Source organism: Balaenoptera acutorostrata, chromosome 14 (assembly GCF_949987535.1).
Source record: "Balaenoptera acutorostrata chromosome 14, mBalAcu1.1, whole genome shotgun sequence".
Classification (NCBI taxonomy): domain Eukaryota; kingdom Metazoa; phylum Chordata; class Mammalia; order Artiodactyla; family Balaenopteridae; genus Balaenoptera; species Balaenoptera acutorostrata.
The window spans coordinates 45,460,432-45,481,704 of record NC_080077.1 but is presented as its reverse complement, the minus strand read 5'-3'; the positions used below and the strand labels follow the sequence as shown (position 1 = coordinate 45,481,704).

Below are 21,273 nucleotides of genomic sequence, written 5' to 3'. Positions count from 1 at the left end.
ATATGGGACAGAATTCTGCAGCTTCTAATTGTCTGTAGAGTTCTAATCAGGCATCACAAGGAAGCTTTCACCAGTCATCCAGGTATAAACCACAGGGTTGGCTATACCACTGACAGTACCTGAGACCTGAACTCTGATGCAAAACTGAGGGCTTGCCCCACTGAGGTGTATGACCACTACTTAACTTTAAACACATTTAGGTAAAATATGCAAACAACAGAATTTAATGACAGATGTAGATAAATTCTATAAATGTTACCTCCTCCCACTAAACAGCCAGGCCAAACAATCAAACTGTTAGAACAGTTAAATGATATCTATATGCAGACAACCAGATAATGAACCTGGTCATTTCATGTTAATAATCTTGAATACAGATCATCTAAGTAAGAATTGTATTCCAGAACTTCTTTCCCCCTCCAGCCATATCATTAAATGCTGCAATAACAAAGATACCAGATTAGTTTCTTAGTGCAAAGAATGAATATTTTCTGTGTTCAGTGGTTGCTTGAGGTTGGGACTTGGCAAACTTCTGAAAAGAATGAGACGGTAAATATGTTAGGCTTTGTGAGCCATATAGTCTCTGTTTCAGCTATTAAACTCTGCTATCTGTAAATGAATGAGCATGTATGTTCCAATAAAGCTTATTTGTAAAAATAAGTGTGGGGCCGTATTGGCTCAGGGGCCACAGATTGCCTATCTGTGCCTTGGGTATTCAAGGACCTTTTTTTCTGAGCTGACATATCACATGACAAATAACTCCAACACCTGAAGGAAAAAAATTAACTTCAAAAAATAAAGGAACACAGCTTGAAAGCATTTCACCTTTAAGCATGGTTTTCCCAGCTTGACACACAGGCCATCGCTTGTCTTGGTGTAGTGACTCACGAATTCATTCAGTGTTGAAAAGGTTCTTCTCCGGGTGAGGAAAAAGTCCCCTGCATCCAGTCTTCTGATTCTGTAGTGTTTCACAACCCCCTCGTCTAAAACTGGAACCCAAAATGAGTCCTTTTAATAAACTTCTTGCCAAAGCAAAGGAGATTTGCTTATTTTTTTTTTTTTAGATTTGCTTATTTTGTGGTGATAGTTTCAATGCATGGAATAAAATTTTAACAAATTCTATTTATTTCTCAACTTTGTTTCAGAAAAGACTTCAGGAAGCTTACAAAGGACATACAGCAGACTAAAAAGGAAAAAAGAATGTGGAATCATATTTTAAAGGAAATATAAAAATAAAAGAGTACAGTTAGCACTAAAAACAAAACTTTGATTTGAGGCCTAGTATACTTGTTTAAAACAAGCTATAAAATGGACTCTATCATTCTAGCAATGTAAAGAAGGAAAGAGTTTCAGAAACCACAGTGTTCATAAGATAGAATCACAAAAGATGTTTAGAAACAGTTCTTTCTGGTACAGAGACAAAGGAGAATTTCCTCCCATGAAATTCTATAACATGGACACTAAAATAAAATAGTGTTCTCAGAAAGCAAAATCTATGTGTAGATATAGATATAAATACAGATAGAGATGGAGAGAGGGAGAGAGGGAGGAAGGGAGAGAGAAATATTATTGAGCCTTAAAAAATGAAGGAAATTCTGTCATTTGCAGCAACGTGGATGAACCTTGAGGCTACTGTGCTAAGTGAGATAAGACGGAGGAAGACAAATACTGGGTAGTATCACTTATATGTGGAATCTTTAAAAAAAAAAAATTAAACTCATAGAGACAGAGTAGAAAAATTGTTGCCTGGGAATGGGGTTGGGGGGAGCAGGATTAGGGAGAAGTTGGTAAAAGGGCATAAAACTTCAGCTATAAGATGAGTAAGTTCTAAGCATCTAGTATATAACATGGTGACTAAAGTTGATAACACTGTATTATACAGTTGAAATTTGCTAAGAGAGTAAAACTTACATGGTCTCACCAAAAACGGAGAGAAATATGTGAGGTGACAGATATGTTAATTAACTCGATGTGGGGAGGGGGAATCCTTTCACAATGTATATATATTTCAAATCATCATGTTGTACATTTTAAATACCTTTTTATTTTATTTGTCAATTATACCTCAGTAAAACTGAAAAAAATCATTTCATCTGCATACAGGAGAATATTTTATTTTCGGTTCTTTATAATAAAATGCAGAGAGCAGGCAAACATTTAGCTCCTCCAAAAGTAATATAAGGTTCTTAAATTACAATTTTTTAAGTGTCTGGAACACATCCTTGTACTCTCTGATCTGTCAAATTATCATTCCCACTGACTATAACTCTTGGGGCAATGTTAATTGCCTTATATAATCATCACCAAACAGAGGGGTTTTATTAGGATACAGAGCTAAGCTCATTACAGATTCCCGTTTATGGATTAAAAGGCTAACAAAAAAATCAAAGAGAGATGTAAACAATTTTAGCCCCAATTCATTTCTCCACAAAGTAATAAAAATATTAGAAGTAGAAAGGTAGCTAAGTATAAATTATACCTGCAATTTATATAAATTGTTGGCCTGAAAATTCATTTGCCATTTATCAAAAAGAAAAGTGCATAAAGTATGACTGAGATGTCTAGCAAGCCAACAGATCTATAATTGGAAATGATGGGAAGCAATAAAAAAATTCTCCTTTTTTAATCAAGATGGACCATATCTGGTTCCAAACTGAAGTGGACTACATGGAAATTAAACTTAGGAATTCCCTTTTAATGCATCACAAAAGACAATGATTTCTAAGCTAGAAACTAAAGTCAACAGACGACTGAAAGGTTAAAATACTCTTTGTGATTTTCTTAATAAGGGATGCAAATCCCAATGATTGATATGGTTTTGGCCATTGCCACTGATCATAAAGGAAGCCTAAATAAATGTTTGCCAACTATTTGTAGATAAAGGTTTAAACTCTCAACTGTAAAAACCAATACTTTCAATACATCTAGAGTTGTCAAGCACAATAAAGGTAATTTTGTTTAATAGAAAAAGCTATAGACAGGAAGATGGGAGACCCAGGTTACAATTTAACTAGTATGTGACCAAAACATGGCAATGTCACTGGGCCTCCATTTCTTCATCATTAAAAGAGCAGGCTTTAAGAAAACTCCAAATTTCCAAATGTTTCCACTCTAATGTTCCAACATTTCTAATGGCTGTTGCTTTCTCTCTCTGAATTCTCATTTCTTTCTGTAGTGCTTTCAGAAAACTACAAATTGTGAAAACTACACATTACCAAAAAAAAGTAATTCTCACCTTGGAGCCTTGAACACCACTTGAATGCTTTTTCTATGAATTTTCTAGTAGCCAGCCCCTCTTCAGGTCTCAGTTTAAATCCTCAGAACCAGCCTTCCCCCATCACCCTGTTGCATGTACTCCTCCCAGCTCCTTTCTATCACATTACCCAGTTTAATTGTGACGGTGGATTTATCTCAGTGGAGGCGGCTCTGTGAAGGGCAGGGACTCTGTGTCTTGAACTAATACCTACTCAGAGCCTGACACAGAGTAACAACTAACATAAACATCTGCTAGCTGAATGAATGATGTCACTAACTCTTGGATTTGAAGAGAAATGTAAGCTTCTGAAATGTCTGCTGCAAAATTAAACAGGTAATTATACAAATACTTTTAAGTCAAGACTTCCCTGGAATTTTATTTTTAAATAGAGGAAAAAAACTTAGCCCCAGCATATAAATACTATTAGAGGACAGTCATTCATGTTTATATCTAATTTCTTGAGCTTTGCAACATAACACAGGAATAAGTACTCCATCCCTGACCAGCATCATAGATTACTTATATGCAGTTCATTTAAGTTTTCAGTCTAGACATATATATATATATATATATATATATATATATATATATATATATATATATGTATAATTTTTAGATTAGATCACAGAAGCTACATCAGGGAAATTCAATACACCATAGTCAGGATGAAGGCACTTTTAATATTGTATTCCTGAGTAATCAAATCCAAAATAAGTGGTTTTTTTAAGTGATTTTAATTTGTTAGTAGTGAGTCCACACATTTGCAAACTGTCATTCCTAATAAAGATTGAATTCAGAAGGTCTCAGAACTAAGGAGAAATGAATTTTCTATTCCTTTTCTGGTTTGCTTTGATCTTTATTATTGAACCAAACCTATTCCAAATTCTACAGGTTATAAGTGAATGATAATGCTTGTGCCATTCTTATTGTGAATTACTATGAGTTCAGATTAGTTAAGCATTTTAGTAGTTTAACTGCAAAACATGTAAACATTATATAAAATATAATGGAATCATCCATCAACAAACTCAGTAGCATCACAATTGAATGAACTGAGCTACTAAAAGCCAGGCATTCTGAGTTTACATCTTGACTCTCATTTATGCTGTTTGACCTAGGGGAAAATGTTTCACCTGTCAACCGCTTAATCTACCAGAACACGTCCAAGAATTAGAATATATTGTAGAGATGAAGGTAAGTATGTATGAGGAGTACAATAAAGGTTTGTTGATCATTGAAAGGATTCAGCTATTTCTGCCCATGACCTTCTATAAGGACCATGGCACTGGTCACCTGATTATTTGGCCACCTTCACATCCAGGGTAACTGATTCTGCGAGAATGCATGTGATATAGAGATGGAGTCTTATGATTTCAGTCCTAAATGCCAGGCCCAAATGAATTTATAAGGAGTTGGTGGCAGACGTAGAAGCCCAGCTTTCTCCTAATGGTGAGATCTTATCGTATAGTCTCTGATGATAGAAAAGAGTTTGTCTACCACTGCACAAAGGAGTGAGATTTCATCAAAAAACACTTTCAAAGAGTTTTTTTCCTCAATTTACCACATGACTAACGTATTATTCAGAACATATTAAATAATTATGATATTCCAAAATTAAGTTTTTAAAAGACAGAACCTCCAGAAATTAAAGTTAATTTTAGTACAATATAAACATTAAGTTAGAGGCTATGTCTGCAAGACATGAGACAACCTATTAGGCTTAGTGAAAAATATCAGTATAACAAGTAGTTTGGCATTTTACAGATAAACAAATGACTGAGCAGAGTTTCATTTTTCAGCTGGTCTTCTGGCATCATCTGGGCACAGCCTTATTCTTACTGACTGAAAATAATCTGTTCCCATACTGGGTAAAACAATATGACTTAGATGATTGAGCAAAGGATTGAAAATCAAGAACTCACTGCCCTAATCTAATTCTCCCAGTAATTTGTTCTTTGACCTTCGGCAAGGAATTTCATTTCAGTTTCCTTATCTAGAAAATGAAAATAATGATCTTATCTATATACTCTCACAGGGATAGTTTGAGTGTCATTATTCACAAAGGATGATAGACATTTCTAAATGTGCAATGTGTGAGTACTATACTAGAATATCAGTATTATCAAATAGCTTTGTCAACAAGAGAGCCACTTCCAAAGTAAAAGTTTCCACTCTTTGCACAATAAAGGCTACATAACATAGTGGCTACCAAGCATATTAAGTGAAGAAACTGCCATTAATTCTGTGTGAGAGAACTCCTACACATGTAAACTCCTGTTTATTTGATTTCTCTTTGGAAGGGTGGTTTGTGCTTTTCAAAACTATTATAAAGATAATCATGATAACACCTCCTATACCATTGCTTTAGAAATCATGCTAAGATAGTTCTACACCAGTAAGTAAATAACATTAAATTGAGTTATTACACTGTCTCCCCCATTAAAACAGAATCTAACACACACACCCATTTTACACTGTGTTTTGTTCTACAGCAAACAGAATAGAATTCCTGTATGAGTAGTTTTGAAAGAAGAAATTACACCTCTCTCAAAATATTAAAGTGGTATCATGTAGACGACTTGTTCTTTTCTGATGAAGAAAAAATCCACTAAACCAAAAGGAACAAACAGATTTGACTCTCTTCATGCATAAAACTCAACTACTGGGTCCCCAAGGTCACCTGTCTCCCAGCCAGGCATATTCAGTGTGCTGTGGACATCAGTCAGTAAGTTTGACTACTAAACTGCTAGGTTAAGTGAAGACTCATTAAGAGAATGTCTACATTAGGTGACTCAAAAAACTTAAAAAATCTATTTGAAGATACATCTGATAGCTCTCATGTCCTGAGGTCTTCCAGCATTGTTACCGGTCCAATAGACCAGCTGAGGTACTTTTATAGTCAAAGACAACATAATCAACTACCCTTACGTGCAAACATCAACTATCTCTTCCATATTATATAGCATGGAAATCCATGAGCCTGAACCACATATCTGTCCAAATACTTAGGATATTTTTGAGAAAACTGTTGGTCTTATCCTCAAGACCCCTACGGTCTAACTCCTTATTAAAACAGGCCAATCCCCAATCAAAGCTGGCTCTTAAATTTTCAGAACAAAATGTCAGTTTTGTTGTTTACACATATGATACCTTATGAAGATGAGCATCACTTTAATTAATACATAATATAACATTCAATATTTTGTCATATAATTTAATTAAAAAGCATCTACCACAGTTTTACATGAAAATAGCATTTGTAGCATCTGATATTGCACAGAAAGTCTCTGGGAAACAACTTGACTTTTTATTCCTCTCGGGACTCTTAACTTCTCATTCAGTATTATATCTGCAATAAAGCATCAGGAATTTATATCCATGGATTATATTATCTCAGTTTCCTACAGAAAGGCTTTCACTGGACTAAGATTTAATGTGACATGAAAGCCAGTGCTTCTACTTTTCAAAACTTACCCTAAGGAAATAATCCAAGTATTTACATGCATTCATTTAGTTATATATCTGCTTTGTTCCAGAAAGATCCAAAGGCTTGCATACATTATCAAAATAAAATGAAATTTAAGATAAGTGGACAAAAAGGAAAGGAAAGGACGATGACTCCAGGAACAAGGCTGGTATGCTTTATGTAAGGTATTCTTTAGATTTCCATCCATGTTTGCTAGATGTGGGCCAAAGATTTGGCTCTCCGCATTTTTGACAGCTCAAAACCATGAAAGAAACTCATTCAGTTACCTGAGTCCCTGAATAAAATATTAATAAACTGTTACTCAAAAAAAAAAACCAAAACACTATTGCTGGTACTGAAATGAGAGAGAAATTTCTCACATAGGTCTTCATAAAACACACACACACACAGAGAAAATGTAATGAGCAATATCATCGTCAAGATTCTTAATAGTAAATACACTAACACATTGCAAAGGGCTGGTTCTTATAATGTCCACTAATGTGGGCCCATTTCCAACATGAAATTCAATGAAAACATTTGTATAGGAAACTAACTACTGTTCATCAGCCAAAACAGGGAAAGCAATATATATAAGAATGTTCACTGCAGCATTTTTACAGCATTAAATGACTGGAAAATTGTAGCAAATCTGAAAATTAAGAGTTAAAACTATAATCATAAAAATTATGTAGTAACAAGAAAAAATAGATAATGTGTTAAGTGAAATAATTGGGATACAAAATTAAGAGAATAGTATTATTTTAAACATGAGGATACATCTGGCTGCTCACACATCCTGGAGCCTTTTCCAGCTGAAGGAACCCAGCTGAGGTTCCTTGTGAAAACCATAACTGCATGAGGGCCAAGGTGATTCAATTTGCCAACATGGTAACAGCTGAGTTAGATTGGCAGATTTGTGAGTATTTTACTCACTCTGTTTTTCCAAACCAACTGTAATGAAGGTATAGTGAATTTAAAATAAAAATATATACATAATGCTTCCCACTTTTTTAGAGAGGCAATGTAAGAATTAACTACCTAAGACAATGTCCACATATACTGCTCAAGACACTGACTATAATGATCCTTGATATTCCTTATATAAAGACCCCCCCATGAACTCATTTCTCTTTGAACTTAACGCTTAAAATATAATGCATCTCTTCTTCCGTAACCCAGTGAGAAGCGCAATATGGTTCCCTTTCTGCCTTAACTGCCAGAGAACTCCCAGCTAAACTGATTTCTAAACTGTGATACTTATCTCCCACTTGAGGCTCAGCAAGATCTGTTTCTTTGTTCTTTTTCATTGATTTGCCTTTTTTATGTTTAGCTGTATTTTGCACTGTTTCGGCAACGTAAGCCAACTTAAATCCTTTCGTAGAAGTAAATAAACACATTCACAAATGAAGTGATAAATAATCAAATAAAAAGGCACATCTACTAAACATAAGAAAGAATTTCTAATGAAATGAACTGCCCAACACCAGAATAGGCTGGTTCTCTGGGGTTTCTGTTCATGGGAGGTTTGATGCTCCCCTTAGAAGTTTCAAATTATAAGAGATCTCAGAAAGAGCAATATGAGACTAGACAGTTTTTGCAAATCCTACTATTCTATCAACGAAAGGAGAATATGACATCTGAATGACAAGAAATTTTAAAGATGATTTCGTCTAAATGCCTCTTTTACTGATGAGCCTAGAGTTTCAAAATAAACTACTATTTGTTCGCAGGGTTGGAATCCAAGTCTAGTCATCTAGGGTGTCCTGTGAATGACAGTAGAAATAGTAGAAACCTTTAACTGTTTATTTCCTGTTTCCTATTTTGTTTAGTTGTTGTTGTTTTTTATTCAAGTAATAATTTACTAACTTCTCAGGAGAATGTTTTAGGACTTTTAGAATGCCGTCTTTCCCTTCCCTATCAAACTCTCCCCAAACCCTCAGGAAGCCTTCTCTATGATGAAGGAGAACTCAGTCCCTGAATCTCTCTTCTTCTCTGCACCCCATTTCGGTAATGAGGAGACATGTTAAACAGAGTGAACATGAAAGTCCTGGAGATATGTAATGGATGATAATTGAAATACCTTGAAATCAATTTTTATCTTCTTGTGAAAATACAGAGGACCTTCTCGTGTATTAGCTAATTGATTTTCACAGCAGAATACCGTCTCCTTCCTTTTTTTCATTGTTTTTACATATGCAAGACAACTTTTGGTAATTTGCTCATTATTTCTTCGCGTTTCCAAAAGCAGAGAGCTCTCATTCTTGGAAATTTCTTCATATTAAATGAGGACCCTTGATATAAGATATATTCCTGCTATTTATTTCAGACAAGTATTAGGCAAAGTTTACACAAGTCTGTTCAGATTTGGTTTCATTTGTCATAACTTCCGGCCAGCACAGTTCAGGTCATGTTAAGGTAACACTTCATATAAAGACAAACCATCTCCTAGTCACAGGCTACACTTTGAAGGCTGGCCAACCATCTTCCTAATGACTCTCACTAGTTCAGGGGTGAACCAGGTAAACAACCGTGGGTACTCAGGATGATTCATCACTACCCCAGAAAAACAGTTCAAAGTACGTGTTCCAATGCAAGGTGGGCCAACATCTCCATCTTTCTGTGCAAAAGGTAATATTCTTGACGCATAAACATAAAAGCAATTGGATTTTTATTGAGCACCTGCCTTCAGCAAGCACTGTGCTAAGTGCTTTTTTGTGAAGTATTTTATTTAATTCTCATACCAACCCTAAGGGATATGGATATTATTTTCATCATTTTACAGAGGAGAAACTAAAGTCGAGGGAGATTTAAATACTTTTCCCCTGGATACAAAGCAGGTAAAATATTCACTCTGTGAGTCAAAACCAGGGAACGAGACTCTGAATCCCACGCCACACTCTCAATCCCTCCACTAGCTGTCTCCTTCTATTGCCAAACAGCAAGTATTTTTAGGCAACTCTCACAAGACACTGCTCACAGCTCCGGGAGCAAGTAGGCTTATTGGTACTATTTAATCTTGAGATGAGGATAATGCTGCAGAGAAGGTCTATTTCTGCAACTGACACTTTTAAAGGGAAACACAGGTTGAACATTCCTCCATCTAACACAGTGATTCTACTTTTCTTATTCTTACTGGTTCTCAGGCTTCTCTGCCTCCATCTTCTCCTTCTATATTGGTTCTCACCTGGGCCACCATATCAGCTCTCACAACCGTTCTTAGTAATATTGCAGACATTTGGCTTCTGATGACTGTACTGAATGTGCAATGACTCCCCAGTCTCTCTCTGCTAAGCTGCTCACTCAACTTCCCTGCCAGCACCTCAAATGTACCAAGTCAAAACTTTCATTCACATTATCTTATTCCCCAAGTTTCCTCCCCGGCTTGAATATTCTATCTCAGTGAATGGCACTGCCATCCTGAAACCCAGACAGTAAAGCTAGAGATCTGAGGGTCATGCCGAATTCCTCTCTCTCCCTGACTTCTCATCTCTGGTCGAGCATTATGTCCCGTCAGCCCGTACTCCCCACTGCCATCACCTTGTGGCGCGCCCCTTAAAGCCTCTCTTCTGGACCACTGCAGTAAGCTCATACACTGTTTTCCCTGTGTCCTGCGTCCCTGTCCAGCTTCCACAGTCACCAGAGTCATCTTCTAAAACACAAATCTGAATTTGTTATTCTCCTTTCTAAAGCTCTTCAAGTGCACCCCATTGCCTAAAGTTCACACGCCTTAACGGAATTCTCTCCTGCACCCTACCCTCAAGGTTTAAACACTTATCTGTAGTTTCCTGAAGGCACCATGGTGTTTTCTGTTTCTGTGCATTTGCACAGACTATTTACTCCAACTACAATGCCACTCTATTTACGTGCTATAGACAAGTTCGTTTTTCAAGGCCCATTTCAGGCGTCTCCTCCTCGATTAAGCCCCTGGACTCAAGCAAGCAGAGCAGCTCACTTGGCCCTTCATATCCCACGGCACATCGACTTCTGCTATGAAGTCATTCCACAGTATTGCTCCTGTAATTTGTACTGTACCTCTCCTACTGGATTTTGAGCCCTTTGATTGCATTTACTTACATGAGACATGAGGTCAGTGAATCATTCTCTCTTGGCCTTTGCAACGGCTTGCAATAGGTGGCGCATCATTCCCCATCCCATAAACTTAGGATGCAGCTTTGGACTTGCTTTGGAGTGGGGGCCAAACACAATACACGGCCCATCCTAGCAGAAGCTTTAAAGAGTCTGAACAGTATGTCCTCCCCTTCCCCCCTTGCCCTTCCAAGGAGAGTGCCATACGCAGGCCGCAGAGTTTATTACAGTTTAGTGGGAGAATCCAGCTGACACTCTGATGACCTCATCTTCCCAAACGAGATAATCTTAGCATAATATTCTGCTTCCAGATTTCTCTCAAATTTCCAATGTAAGAAAGCAATCCTCATTTCTGCTCCAACCCATCATGAGTCTGTATAGAAAACTAAAGTGTGGGACTTCTCTGGTGGCGCAGTGGGTAAGAATCTGCCTGCCAATGTAGGGGACACGGGTTCGATCCCTGGTCCAGGAAGATCCCACATGTCACGGAGCAGCTAAGCCCGTGCGCCACAACTACTGAGCCTGCACTCTAGAGCCCGTGAGCCACAACTACTGAGCCCGAGCGCCACAACTACTGAAGCCCATGCTCCGCAACAAGAGAAGCCACCACGATGAGAAGCCTGCGCACCGCAACGAAGAGTAGCCCCCACTCGTCGCAAGTAGAGAAAGCCCGCGTGCAGCAACAAAGACTCAACGCAGCCAAAAAGTAAATAAAAATTTTTTAAAAAGAAAGAAAATCAAAATGCTTTCCTTGATTTCAACTATTTGCTTAGTCTTGTAAAAACCAGAGTAACACAACAAATAAGTAGATATCTTTCCTATACGAGTGTGTCTTTTCTATTTAGTTGGCATCTCCCCTCCACTGCCAACTAGAATATACACTTCATGAGGGCAGGAACTGTCTTGTTTACCATTGTAGCCCAGCCTTCTGAATACCAACTGCACATAGTATGCATTAAATAAGTATTTGATGAATGAATGAATGAATCCCAAGTTCTTTAAGGCCTGGATCATCATTTTGTTCACGATTATACATATAAGAGATATACAGAAAATGATGCTTACTAAAATTATATGAAAATAGGAAAATAATTTTTGCTTCTTTCCTTTTATGTTTTTGCTTCCTGCATATTTTATTTCTAGCAAAACATTTTTAAAATCATCTGCAGGTGAAAGGGAGATAGCTATGAGAGAGGATTTAAGGAAAGTCCCTGCCCTGCTGAAACAAATAAGGAAATAAATTTAGTCTCTGCCATGCATAGGCTTTTAAGACAACAGAATACTTCCTTAAATTGTAATCCCTGTGCCAAAGCGCCTAATAGCTTAATGCAAAGCACGTTTCTAAAATGCATTAGAAATGACTTCATGATAGATGCAATGCTGACAAATAGAAAGTAGCTAATATACATATATCATTTTAAATACACAGTTTAAAATTAGAGCTACTCTTTTATTAAATTGGACTGTATTTATTTCATTCACTTTTTACATCATGAACACATCTTATGTAACTTTCACTACAAAGAAACTAGATACATGAATCATTAAGAAAAATGTAAACCCTGGTTAATTTTTTGACATTAATAAAGTAAGATTACTGCCAGTCGGGTGTTTTTAATATTTATAGTACAAGTTGCTAGAGGTATCTTAAAATTATAAACTTCTTTTCAACTAAAATCAGATATTCTTCCCCTTCCTATAAATTAATGGGTCATGAAAACAATCTAAACTACTGTATTGTTTCCATGATGGCATGCTATTTCTTGACATGCCACAAGAGGGGGCACATGTTTGACTGAAAGCCCTCAGGAGCTGCAGTTGTAAAGAGTGGGGAGCAGAAAGCAGAAGCCAGCATGGTGTTTTGGTTTTCAAATAAAGGTACACATATAGCATTCAGCATTGCAGACAATGTCCCTGTTTGTATAAACACCATGTGAAATATTCTGCTTAAGCTTAATTTTACAATTTTTTTTCAGTAACACGTATTTGCCACTCAGAGTAACAAAAAGAAATTGCTTAGATACTTTAAGAATCAGGTAACCTTGAAATGTAAACGTTTATTTAGCTATTATTTCCCTGAAGTATAAAATGGACTAAATTGCTCAAGCCTGGCGGTAAGGAGGAGGAATTGGAAGGCCTGCTGGTCTCTGACTTTCATTTCCAGAGCAGAGATGTCTTAGTTTTCTGTTCAATCCAAAATCCAGCACCATGCCTCAAATGTTCTTCCTTATCTATGCCTCCTTTTGTATTCCACTGCTCAACTCTGCTTTTAATCCTTCCCCCCTTTTCCCAGTTTGAGATCATTAAATTTATATATTATCAAAGCCCAAGATCCAGAGAGAACTGGTCGGGCACCTCAGGTCTGGCAATGTCGTGCTATCCAAAAATATAACCCATATTGAATTTATCATGATCTCATTTATAATACATACAATCTAGCACCTTGTTAGTTATTAAAGCATACTGGTGGCAATGGATGAACAATTTACAGATCTCAATTTTATTTTTTAAAAGGTTCAAAAGTGCATCACAGAAAATGATTTATTTTTAATCTAAGGAGCATCACCTGATTTTTCAAAGGAAGAAAGATTCTTAAGAATGAACATTATCTTAAGAGAAAAATAAGTTTTATGCATGCTATTTTCCATTTATTCTTACTCACTATTTGGTATAGTGTTGACTGTTGTCTCATTTCCCTGTAATGCCCTCCTTTTTTAATCCCTTTCAGAAAATAACTGTTCTCTTTTCTGGATTCTTAAAGCACTTTGCATATTAGTGTTTTATATGCATAATAATCAAGTGCATGTTATAGTGTGAACTGCTTAGTTGTTTACACAATTATGCCATATAGCAAACACAAATGAAAGTTCTATGATGAACGGGTGAATGAATGAATCAATGAATACATGAATGGTTAAAAAATAATTCAAAATATTCTTGCCAATATTTTTGAAAATTGATTTTTTATATACAGAACCAAATGCAATGCATAATCCTTTATTGTATCAAAAAGCAAATAAATAAACAAAGGGTTAGCAAGGACATTTGGAGACATTTGAGTATGTACTCTATGGTAGATAATATTATTGCATTAGTGTGAAAATTTGGGGGGTTAATAATAGGGTTGTAATAATGTAAGAGAGGGTCCTTATTCCTGGGACATACATACTAATACTAAAGCTTTTAAAGGTGAAGTGACATAATACCTGCAACTTACATATATGTTACATATATGAGACATATATAGATATGTGAATGATGGAAAGTAAATGTCACCATGTGTTAACAATTGATGAGTTTAGGTGAAAGGACATAGTTATCTTTTCAACTTTAAAAATAAAGTTAGGGAGAAACAAAGACTCTATATGTTTATATGGAGTTTTGGTATTTAATGGTGTGGAGTTGTTTTGCAATTATTTTTTTTCCTGGATGCTCAGAGAATTTTTCCTTTATGCCTGATAGTAAAGTATTTTGAAAAGATACCCTAGGTATGTATCTTTTCATTTATGCTACTTAGAACAACTAGGAGTACTTTTAATCTACGAGCACAGATTTTTTTTAGCTCAGGAAAGTTTTCTTCTACTACATATTTAACTGTTGCTTCCATTTAATTATTCTACTAAATGTCAAAGAAATGTCTTCTGTTTGTGCATGATCTACCCTTACATATTTTCATTGATTTCTCTTCTCTCTCCAGAGAGCACTCAAGTCTGCCCTTTACATCCCTAAAGTGACAATTTTTCTGCTTCCTATCTCCCATCTATTGCCTTTTCATGCTCCTTTTGATGCCTAATTTCATAGAGTTTGTGTTTTCTTGTATTTTATAGTTTCAAATCAAATGCTTTCAATTTTTTTCTTCTGTTCCTTTTAGTGAATATGTCTCAAAAAATGAGTTTTCTCTACATCTTCAGATTATTGTTTATCATCTATTATACAATTATTTTTTCCCAAATCATGTTTGAGAGAAAAAGAAATGGTTCTATGATCAAGTAATTTGGAAAACTCTGGGTTGAAAAGCTAACTTTCTTGGCTGTAGGACTTTTGAGACTTTAATGTGCTTTTGTTGAGTCAGAGGATATAATATGAGGTGTTCTTCAAATGTATTTAACTCCTGAACCCTCTGTCCTATGGAACGCTTTTGACTTACCAAAGAATTCCTGTTCTAGAACATAGGTTGGAAAATTTTGTTATTGAGCATCCAGAATCTCATGACTTTTGTTTTTATTATACTTATCCTTGACTGCAAAGAAATTTGATGCTCAGGAAAAAAACATATGCAACCTGTCCTCCTTTCCATCCACTTAGATGAGTGTACATTTCCTTCTCTTAGCACACGCACAGCAGGGCAGCTAACACACCAAGCCTCTAAACATACTTCCGATGTCTAGCAAATGTTCAGCTCCTGTGGCTTTGCTGGAGGAAGGGTGGATATTCTCCTACTCACTTGGCATGCCTGCCATAAGAAATAGAATCCAGTCCTTTGTAATTGCTATGGACTGAATGTTTGTTTTCCCTTCAAATTCCTATGATGAAGCCCTAATCCCCAATGTGATGGCATTAAGAGGTGGGTCTTTGGGAGGTAATTAAGATGAGGTCACGAGGGTGAAATCCTCATCATGGGATTAGTGCCCTTATAAGAAGAGAAAGAGACCAGAGCGCTCTTTCTCTCTGCCATGTGAAGATACAACAAGAAGGCAGATCAGGAAGAGATCCCTCACCGATATCAAATCTGCTGGCACCTTGATCTTGGACTTGCAGACTCTGGAACTGTGAGAAATAAATATTTGTTGTTTAAGCCACCCAGTCTGTGGCATTTTGTTATAGCAGCCCAAACTAAGGTAGCAATGCTGAGTTGTTTGTTTAAGCAGAAGAATGTATGAAAAACACAATCACAGGAGAGCAGAGTTCTTATTTCCTTCTTTCTTTAAGGTTAACTTCACCTAATTTGTAACACACAGTCATCATCTGTCATCTTCCGCCCTTATAACATTTACTATGCTGGAAGCTGCTGTTCCACTTGGATGTAGAAAAGGGGGGGGCTATGCACAGATGCCCAGGGAAGACCCAAATCACTAAGTCGGTTCCAAAACAGTGGCTGCCTGGTTTCCTGGTATCTGCACGTCCTGCCTCTCCAAGATAGGGGCACACACTGAGCAGGGGTCAAAGCATCCTCACACCTTCTTTATGACTAGCCCTGACCGATGCAAAAGTCAAAGTCTGCTCCTATATGTCAGTTCACCTGTATTCACACTGAAGTTGGGAGAATATTTACCTAGAGTCTAACAAATCATTGATTGATAGACTCAGTTTACAGGGCTACTCTGATTCTGTATCTCTCATGTATATTCTTGAATAGAATGTAGGGGATGCTAACTTAAATGATTGTTAGCTAGCTGCTATCTTCATTTGAAGTACAACATTGGACAAAATGTAAATAAAGGATCAATTTAATTTGGCAGCCAATAAAATGAAAAAAAAAAAAGAGAATGGAATATGTCATGAAGTATGAAAAGGTAGCAATTTCACCAACCTCCACATGACTTATCAACTTCTCATTTATTTAATATCTGGAATTGATTACTATAAAGTTACATTCAAAGGGCAATAATATGCATCAGTTCTTTGTTGTGCTTGCCTCCAAATAGCTCAAACTACTCATACAGAAAAGATATTTTTAATAAACAAAATAAGGTAAGCAGAAGAGAAGAAAAAATTTAGATGAGTCAACATGTGGTGTTCATAGAGAAGCAAAAGAAAAAAAAAATTGCAAGCACCCTAAAGAATACTGCAACTTCTAGAAATGCTAGCCATGGATTTTCAGTAAAATAGAAGATTTCTCCATGAGCAGTGCCCTAGAGAAAAAAGTTCTTTGCCTGTGCATCTGTGTGTGTATGTTTGCGTACACACACAAACACAGATATATGTACTACATAATAAAATGTTAATTTAACTTTATAGAGTATTTAAAACATCTGAAATATAATTTATCAGTAGTAACATTAAGAAAGGGCAGCATATACGATAACTGACCCAAAAAGCCACTTGCTATTATAGGCGATGATATTTGCAATTAAGTTGAACACAACTAAATTATGACTTTAATTAAAAGGCATTTTCTAAGATGGCACCAACATGTTTAAAATTCAATACATTTTATATGAGATACTGGAGTTATTAACAAAAATTTCTTTCTGCAGCTTGTGTATTTTTTAAAAAGCAAAACATCATCTCTAACCAATATCAAAATGCTCCCAGAATCCATAAGACATTTCATTGCATAATAAATTCAAGGAGCAATTTTTTCCAACCATTTAATACTTGCCCCTCCTTGGGATATACAATTGTATTTACATCCATGGTTAATAGTAATAGAATTCCTGACACACTCTTGTGGCCACTATGTCCACATTAATTTTAAATGAAGAATAAATGGAGGCTCAGAGGACTGATAATGAAACACACAGCCTTTTGCCATTGGTCAGCATCAGATTAGAATGAATCAGCAGGTCTTAAAAAAGTTTGGGAGCAATAATGGTATCTCAGTGGCTGGTGGAAAGTGAGTTTGGGTCTGAACCCTGTGCTGGGTGGAGAGAGACAGGGCCACAATGCAAGTGACATCCTTTTCCAATTTTGTCTCCTCTACAGAAGTCTTGTTACCTGGAAACAAGGTGAGAAACTGTCTTTTTAAAATAAGTCTGAAACACAGCAAAGAAGAGGATTATTTGTGATCTTACATGGTCCAGACTTCAGAGGTTTAAGAATATGACAATGGCCTTGCTTATCTTTGCTCTTGGTAGATGACAGGGTAAAGAGGTGAGTGTTTGAGCATCTATTGTCTTTACAAACTGTACTAGAAACTATGGAGATAGAGAAGAAGCATGAAACAGAAGCAACAAAAATATGTTGCTTCGGCTCAAGGACTGTATAAACTAGTTTGAGAAGCACATTTTTACCTACAGTGAAAGAGTTACTCATAAATATAAAAGACTCTTTGAATATGTAAGTTCAACATGAAGGATACACACAAGGTCAACATGAACAGATACACATCTTCCCTAATGAAGCTGCTGTTATTCTCATTACTTTTTGAACTGCCTTCAGAATTAATTTATAAGGCATGCAGCAATATTTACAAAGTTACAAGTCCATGGTTTCGCTCGGATTAATCATCCATGTTATTCAGAAAGTGGCTTCAGATAATTCTGGCCACTTCCAAGTATCAAAGCTGCACTTAATGAACATATAATTGCCCAGCTAAGGCCTTTAACATAAAGTGATATCCTTTCTGTAAAGCGAGTTCTACCATTTGTGCAATACTTTGAACAACAGCAGTCTATTCCTTTGAAGGATAAAACATTTATTTGGTTCTAAAAATTCTAGTATATTTATTTTAAAATTAAATTATGTTGCTACAGAGACCTACCTATATTCTCAAGAACAGACTTCATAGCAATCACAAAGTACTATTATAAAAGTCCTGCACATTCCATGGGACCTACATGTTCACTGTAATGGAGATGTATCACAGTGAGTTCTCAGCTCAAAATCAGCAGACACAAGTCAAAAAAGAGATAATGGCCCCTTGTATGTCCTCCTGCAATTATTTCAAACACCTCTGAACTTAATTCCTTTGGTCCCCTCTTCTCTCTTCCTGTAAGTATCTCCTCCCATGGACCTCATCTTGGCTCAATTGACCACTATCCCCCAATCACTCAAGTCAGAGATCTGCAAGTCGTCCTGGATTCTGCATTCTCCCTTATTTTACCCCATTTCTGATCAACTACCAATTGCTATAGGCTCTAACTTCTAAATATTTCTCACCTCCATGCCCTACCCTCTATTTGCCAAAACTGCCCTGGTTCAAGCCATCACCTGTGGAGATAAACAAGACTCTCTAGCAAAGAGCCCCAGGAGCTCTTTCTAGATGGCATGGTAATGGATCCACTGGGCCTGTCCCACCATCGCCCCCTATGGCCAGCAAGAAGGACTGCAGCTGAATTCAACTTCCAACAGGCCCCACGGTTTCCTTTTCTACAGAAGAGAAGCAACAATTTTGCATGGTGCCGAAGTCCAGAGGTACTGGGCTTTTCAAATTACCCTGCAAATAGTTGATGTCCAAACTCACTTCTTAGCACCAAAGCAAAGACTGCTATCAAGAGTCCTAAGGCCATTCCCACACTTGCCCCATAAAAAAAAGGAGGGCAACAGAGGGGCCGTGAGGCTTCTGGGGACAGAGGAGCATTAGTGCAGCCAGCTGAGTGTAGGTTCCCTGGCCCTACTCCGCGGAATGCTGACTGACTCTTCTGTCTCACACCTGTGATTTCAGACAGCAACAAGTGATGCCTCTGTGTTTGCCCCGTCACTCCTCCCCAGACTATTATCTATAAATCTTTCATCCGTTCTGTTCTCCACTCTGTCATCAAAGGTCAGACCAAGTCACTTTCTGCCTAAAGCTTCCCTCTATATCTGGACCTGTAGAAAAAGCTCCAAATTCCTCAGCATGGTATACAAGGCCCTGAACAGTCTAGTTCCAACTTTCCTTTCCAGGCTCACTTTTGGCCATTCCTCCTCTCCTCCACCTCTGCTCCCCATCCACACACGCGCGCGCGCACACACACACACACACACACACACACACACCTACACTGTCCTCCCCACTCCTTACTCTCCACTCTGTGCACTTGCCTTGCCAGGAATAATCATTCCCACGCGGCTACCTTGTGACACAAACTGAACACAAGTGCTGCCCCCTCTGTGAAACCTTCCTAACTCCTCTCTGAGACTGGGCCCCTGCCCCCTCTGGTCTCACCAGACAGCTGTGTTATCACCCTCCTGGAGACTGGGGCCAGGGGCTGTGCCTCACTCTCCCTGCTGCTCTAGACCTAGCAAAAGCCTGACACAGACTAGGCACTCAAATATTTGTTCAAGAAATAGACAGTGTATAAATAAATGATATCAGCTACTAGATGCATCACCCTGAACACTGCTGATGAGCTTTTCTGCCTCATGTCCTCTGTCATTTTTCAACTATCTTTAATCTATTATCATTCACTCTTAAAAAGCTTTCGCTGAGGATGAATCTGGAATTCCCTCTACTACCCTAGAGATTTTCCTATGCTGAGCTGCCTAAAGTAAAATTACAATGTGCAATGCAAAATCCTTTCTGAAAAAACTCGCCTGAAATTCAGTTTTATCCCTCAAGGTGTATTTTTCCGAAAGTGTACTTTAAGCGATAATACAAATGCTTATGGAATGCCAAACATCAAATTTATATTAATGGCAATAACAATAATACTTTCCTTTAAAGTAATTGACTGAATTCAAGAAATAGCCAAACCGGTTGACATGCAGTCAGAATTTCATATTTTTCATCAGAAAAACAATTCTCTACCAATGACAAATAACAGTAAGGCCCCTAAAACTACCTGTCATGCATCTAATGAAGACGGATTCTCTGGCTACCACGTATAATACGTAATATCCAAAAGCACTGCTGTAATTCACAGCTAATTAGTGTCTTGCCGTTAGGAGAGGTGTCATAGCCCTAACTCTCTCCTCAGCTCTCTACTCAGACCTCACAGGAGCTGACAGCCATGCAAGGATCACAACAAGCCAATTAGCACCCACCCCAACCCTGGGTTGCTGTTTCTCAGCAGCCTGCCCCAGCATCAATAAATCATGCCCCGTCGTGAAGCGCTTCTCTGACAGCTGCGAGCCATTGTCGCCTGAGGAATAAAGACAATACTTCTACGGAAAACTCACGTGGGAAAGACAGAGATAGAAAAGGGATATTATTTTCCTTCCATTAGCAGCATAACTGTCAGCAAAATTGAAGACCATCAATTCAGACTGAGTAGGAGACAACTGCCCTGAGAAATAAATCCATGACTGGTATACCTGAAGATCCTTAGTGGTAATCAACAGTCAGCAATTGGGTTGTTCACTTGTTTGTTCGTTTTAATGTAGATTATATCGAAGACCCTTTTCTTTCCATTTTTCTCCTGTATAGTCCTCCTTCTGGCTAATAAGAAAATTATCCTTTCAGTAGAACATAATGGTCTGCATTTACTTTGTCCCCTAGTGAATACACAGCAATCAGATAATTTGTTTGAAAGACTCTAAATGGTTTGACTTCATTGAAAAGGAATCTGTAATGTTATGCTGGTCTCCAAGTAGGGCCTACAAAGCTTCCTAAATCCATAAGCAAGCATTACAGTATTCTCAGCACATAACAGCCAATATCCTTGTAATTTTGTTCTAAGCCTGTAAAGCTGTTTTGCTCCCTAATATTCTACTAAGAAAGTGTTCAGAATAGTCACTGTAGCCTGGGAATTATTCAAAGATATGACTCAGTTAATTCTACTTTTTCTTTGTTTTCCTCATGGAAATATTCTTCTTCTATATTTTTAATGCTAGAATCTAAAACATTTAATCTAGCTTTTGGCTAACTAATGACTACCTA

General features: G+C 37.2%; 1 protein-coding gene across 2 annotated transcripts in view; it reads right to left on the bottom strand.

The window, feature by feature from the left end:
* The window catches only part of FRK (fyn related Src family tyrosine kinase), a 97,727-nt gene that overhangs the window by 17,119 nt on the left and 59,335 nt on the right, over positions 1-21,273 (bottom strand). For both annotated transcript variants that reach the window (XM_057527501.1, XM_007190731.2), the window contains exon 3: positions 826-989. In XM_057527501.1, the coding sequence (XP_057383484.1) occupies positions 826-989 (164 nt within the window). The remainder of the gene's footprint in view (positions 1-825; positions 990-21,273) is intronic.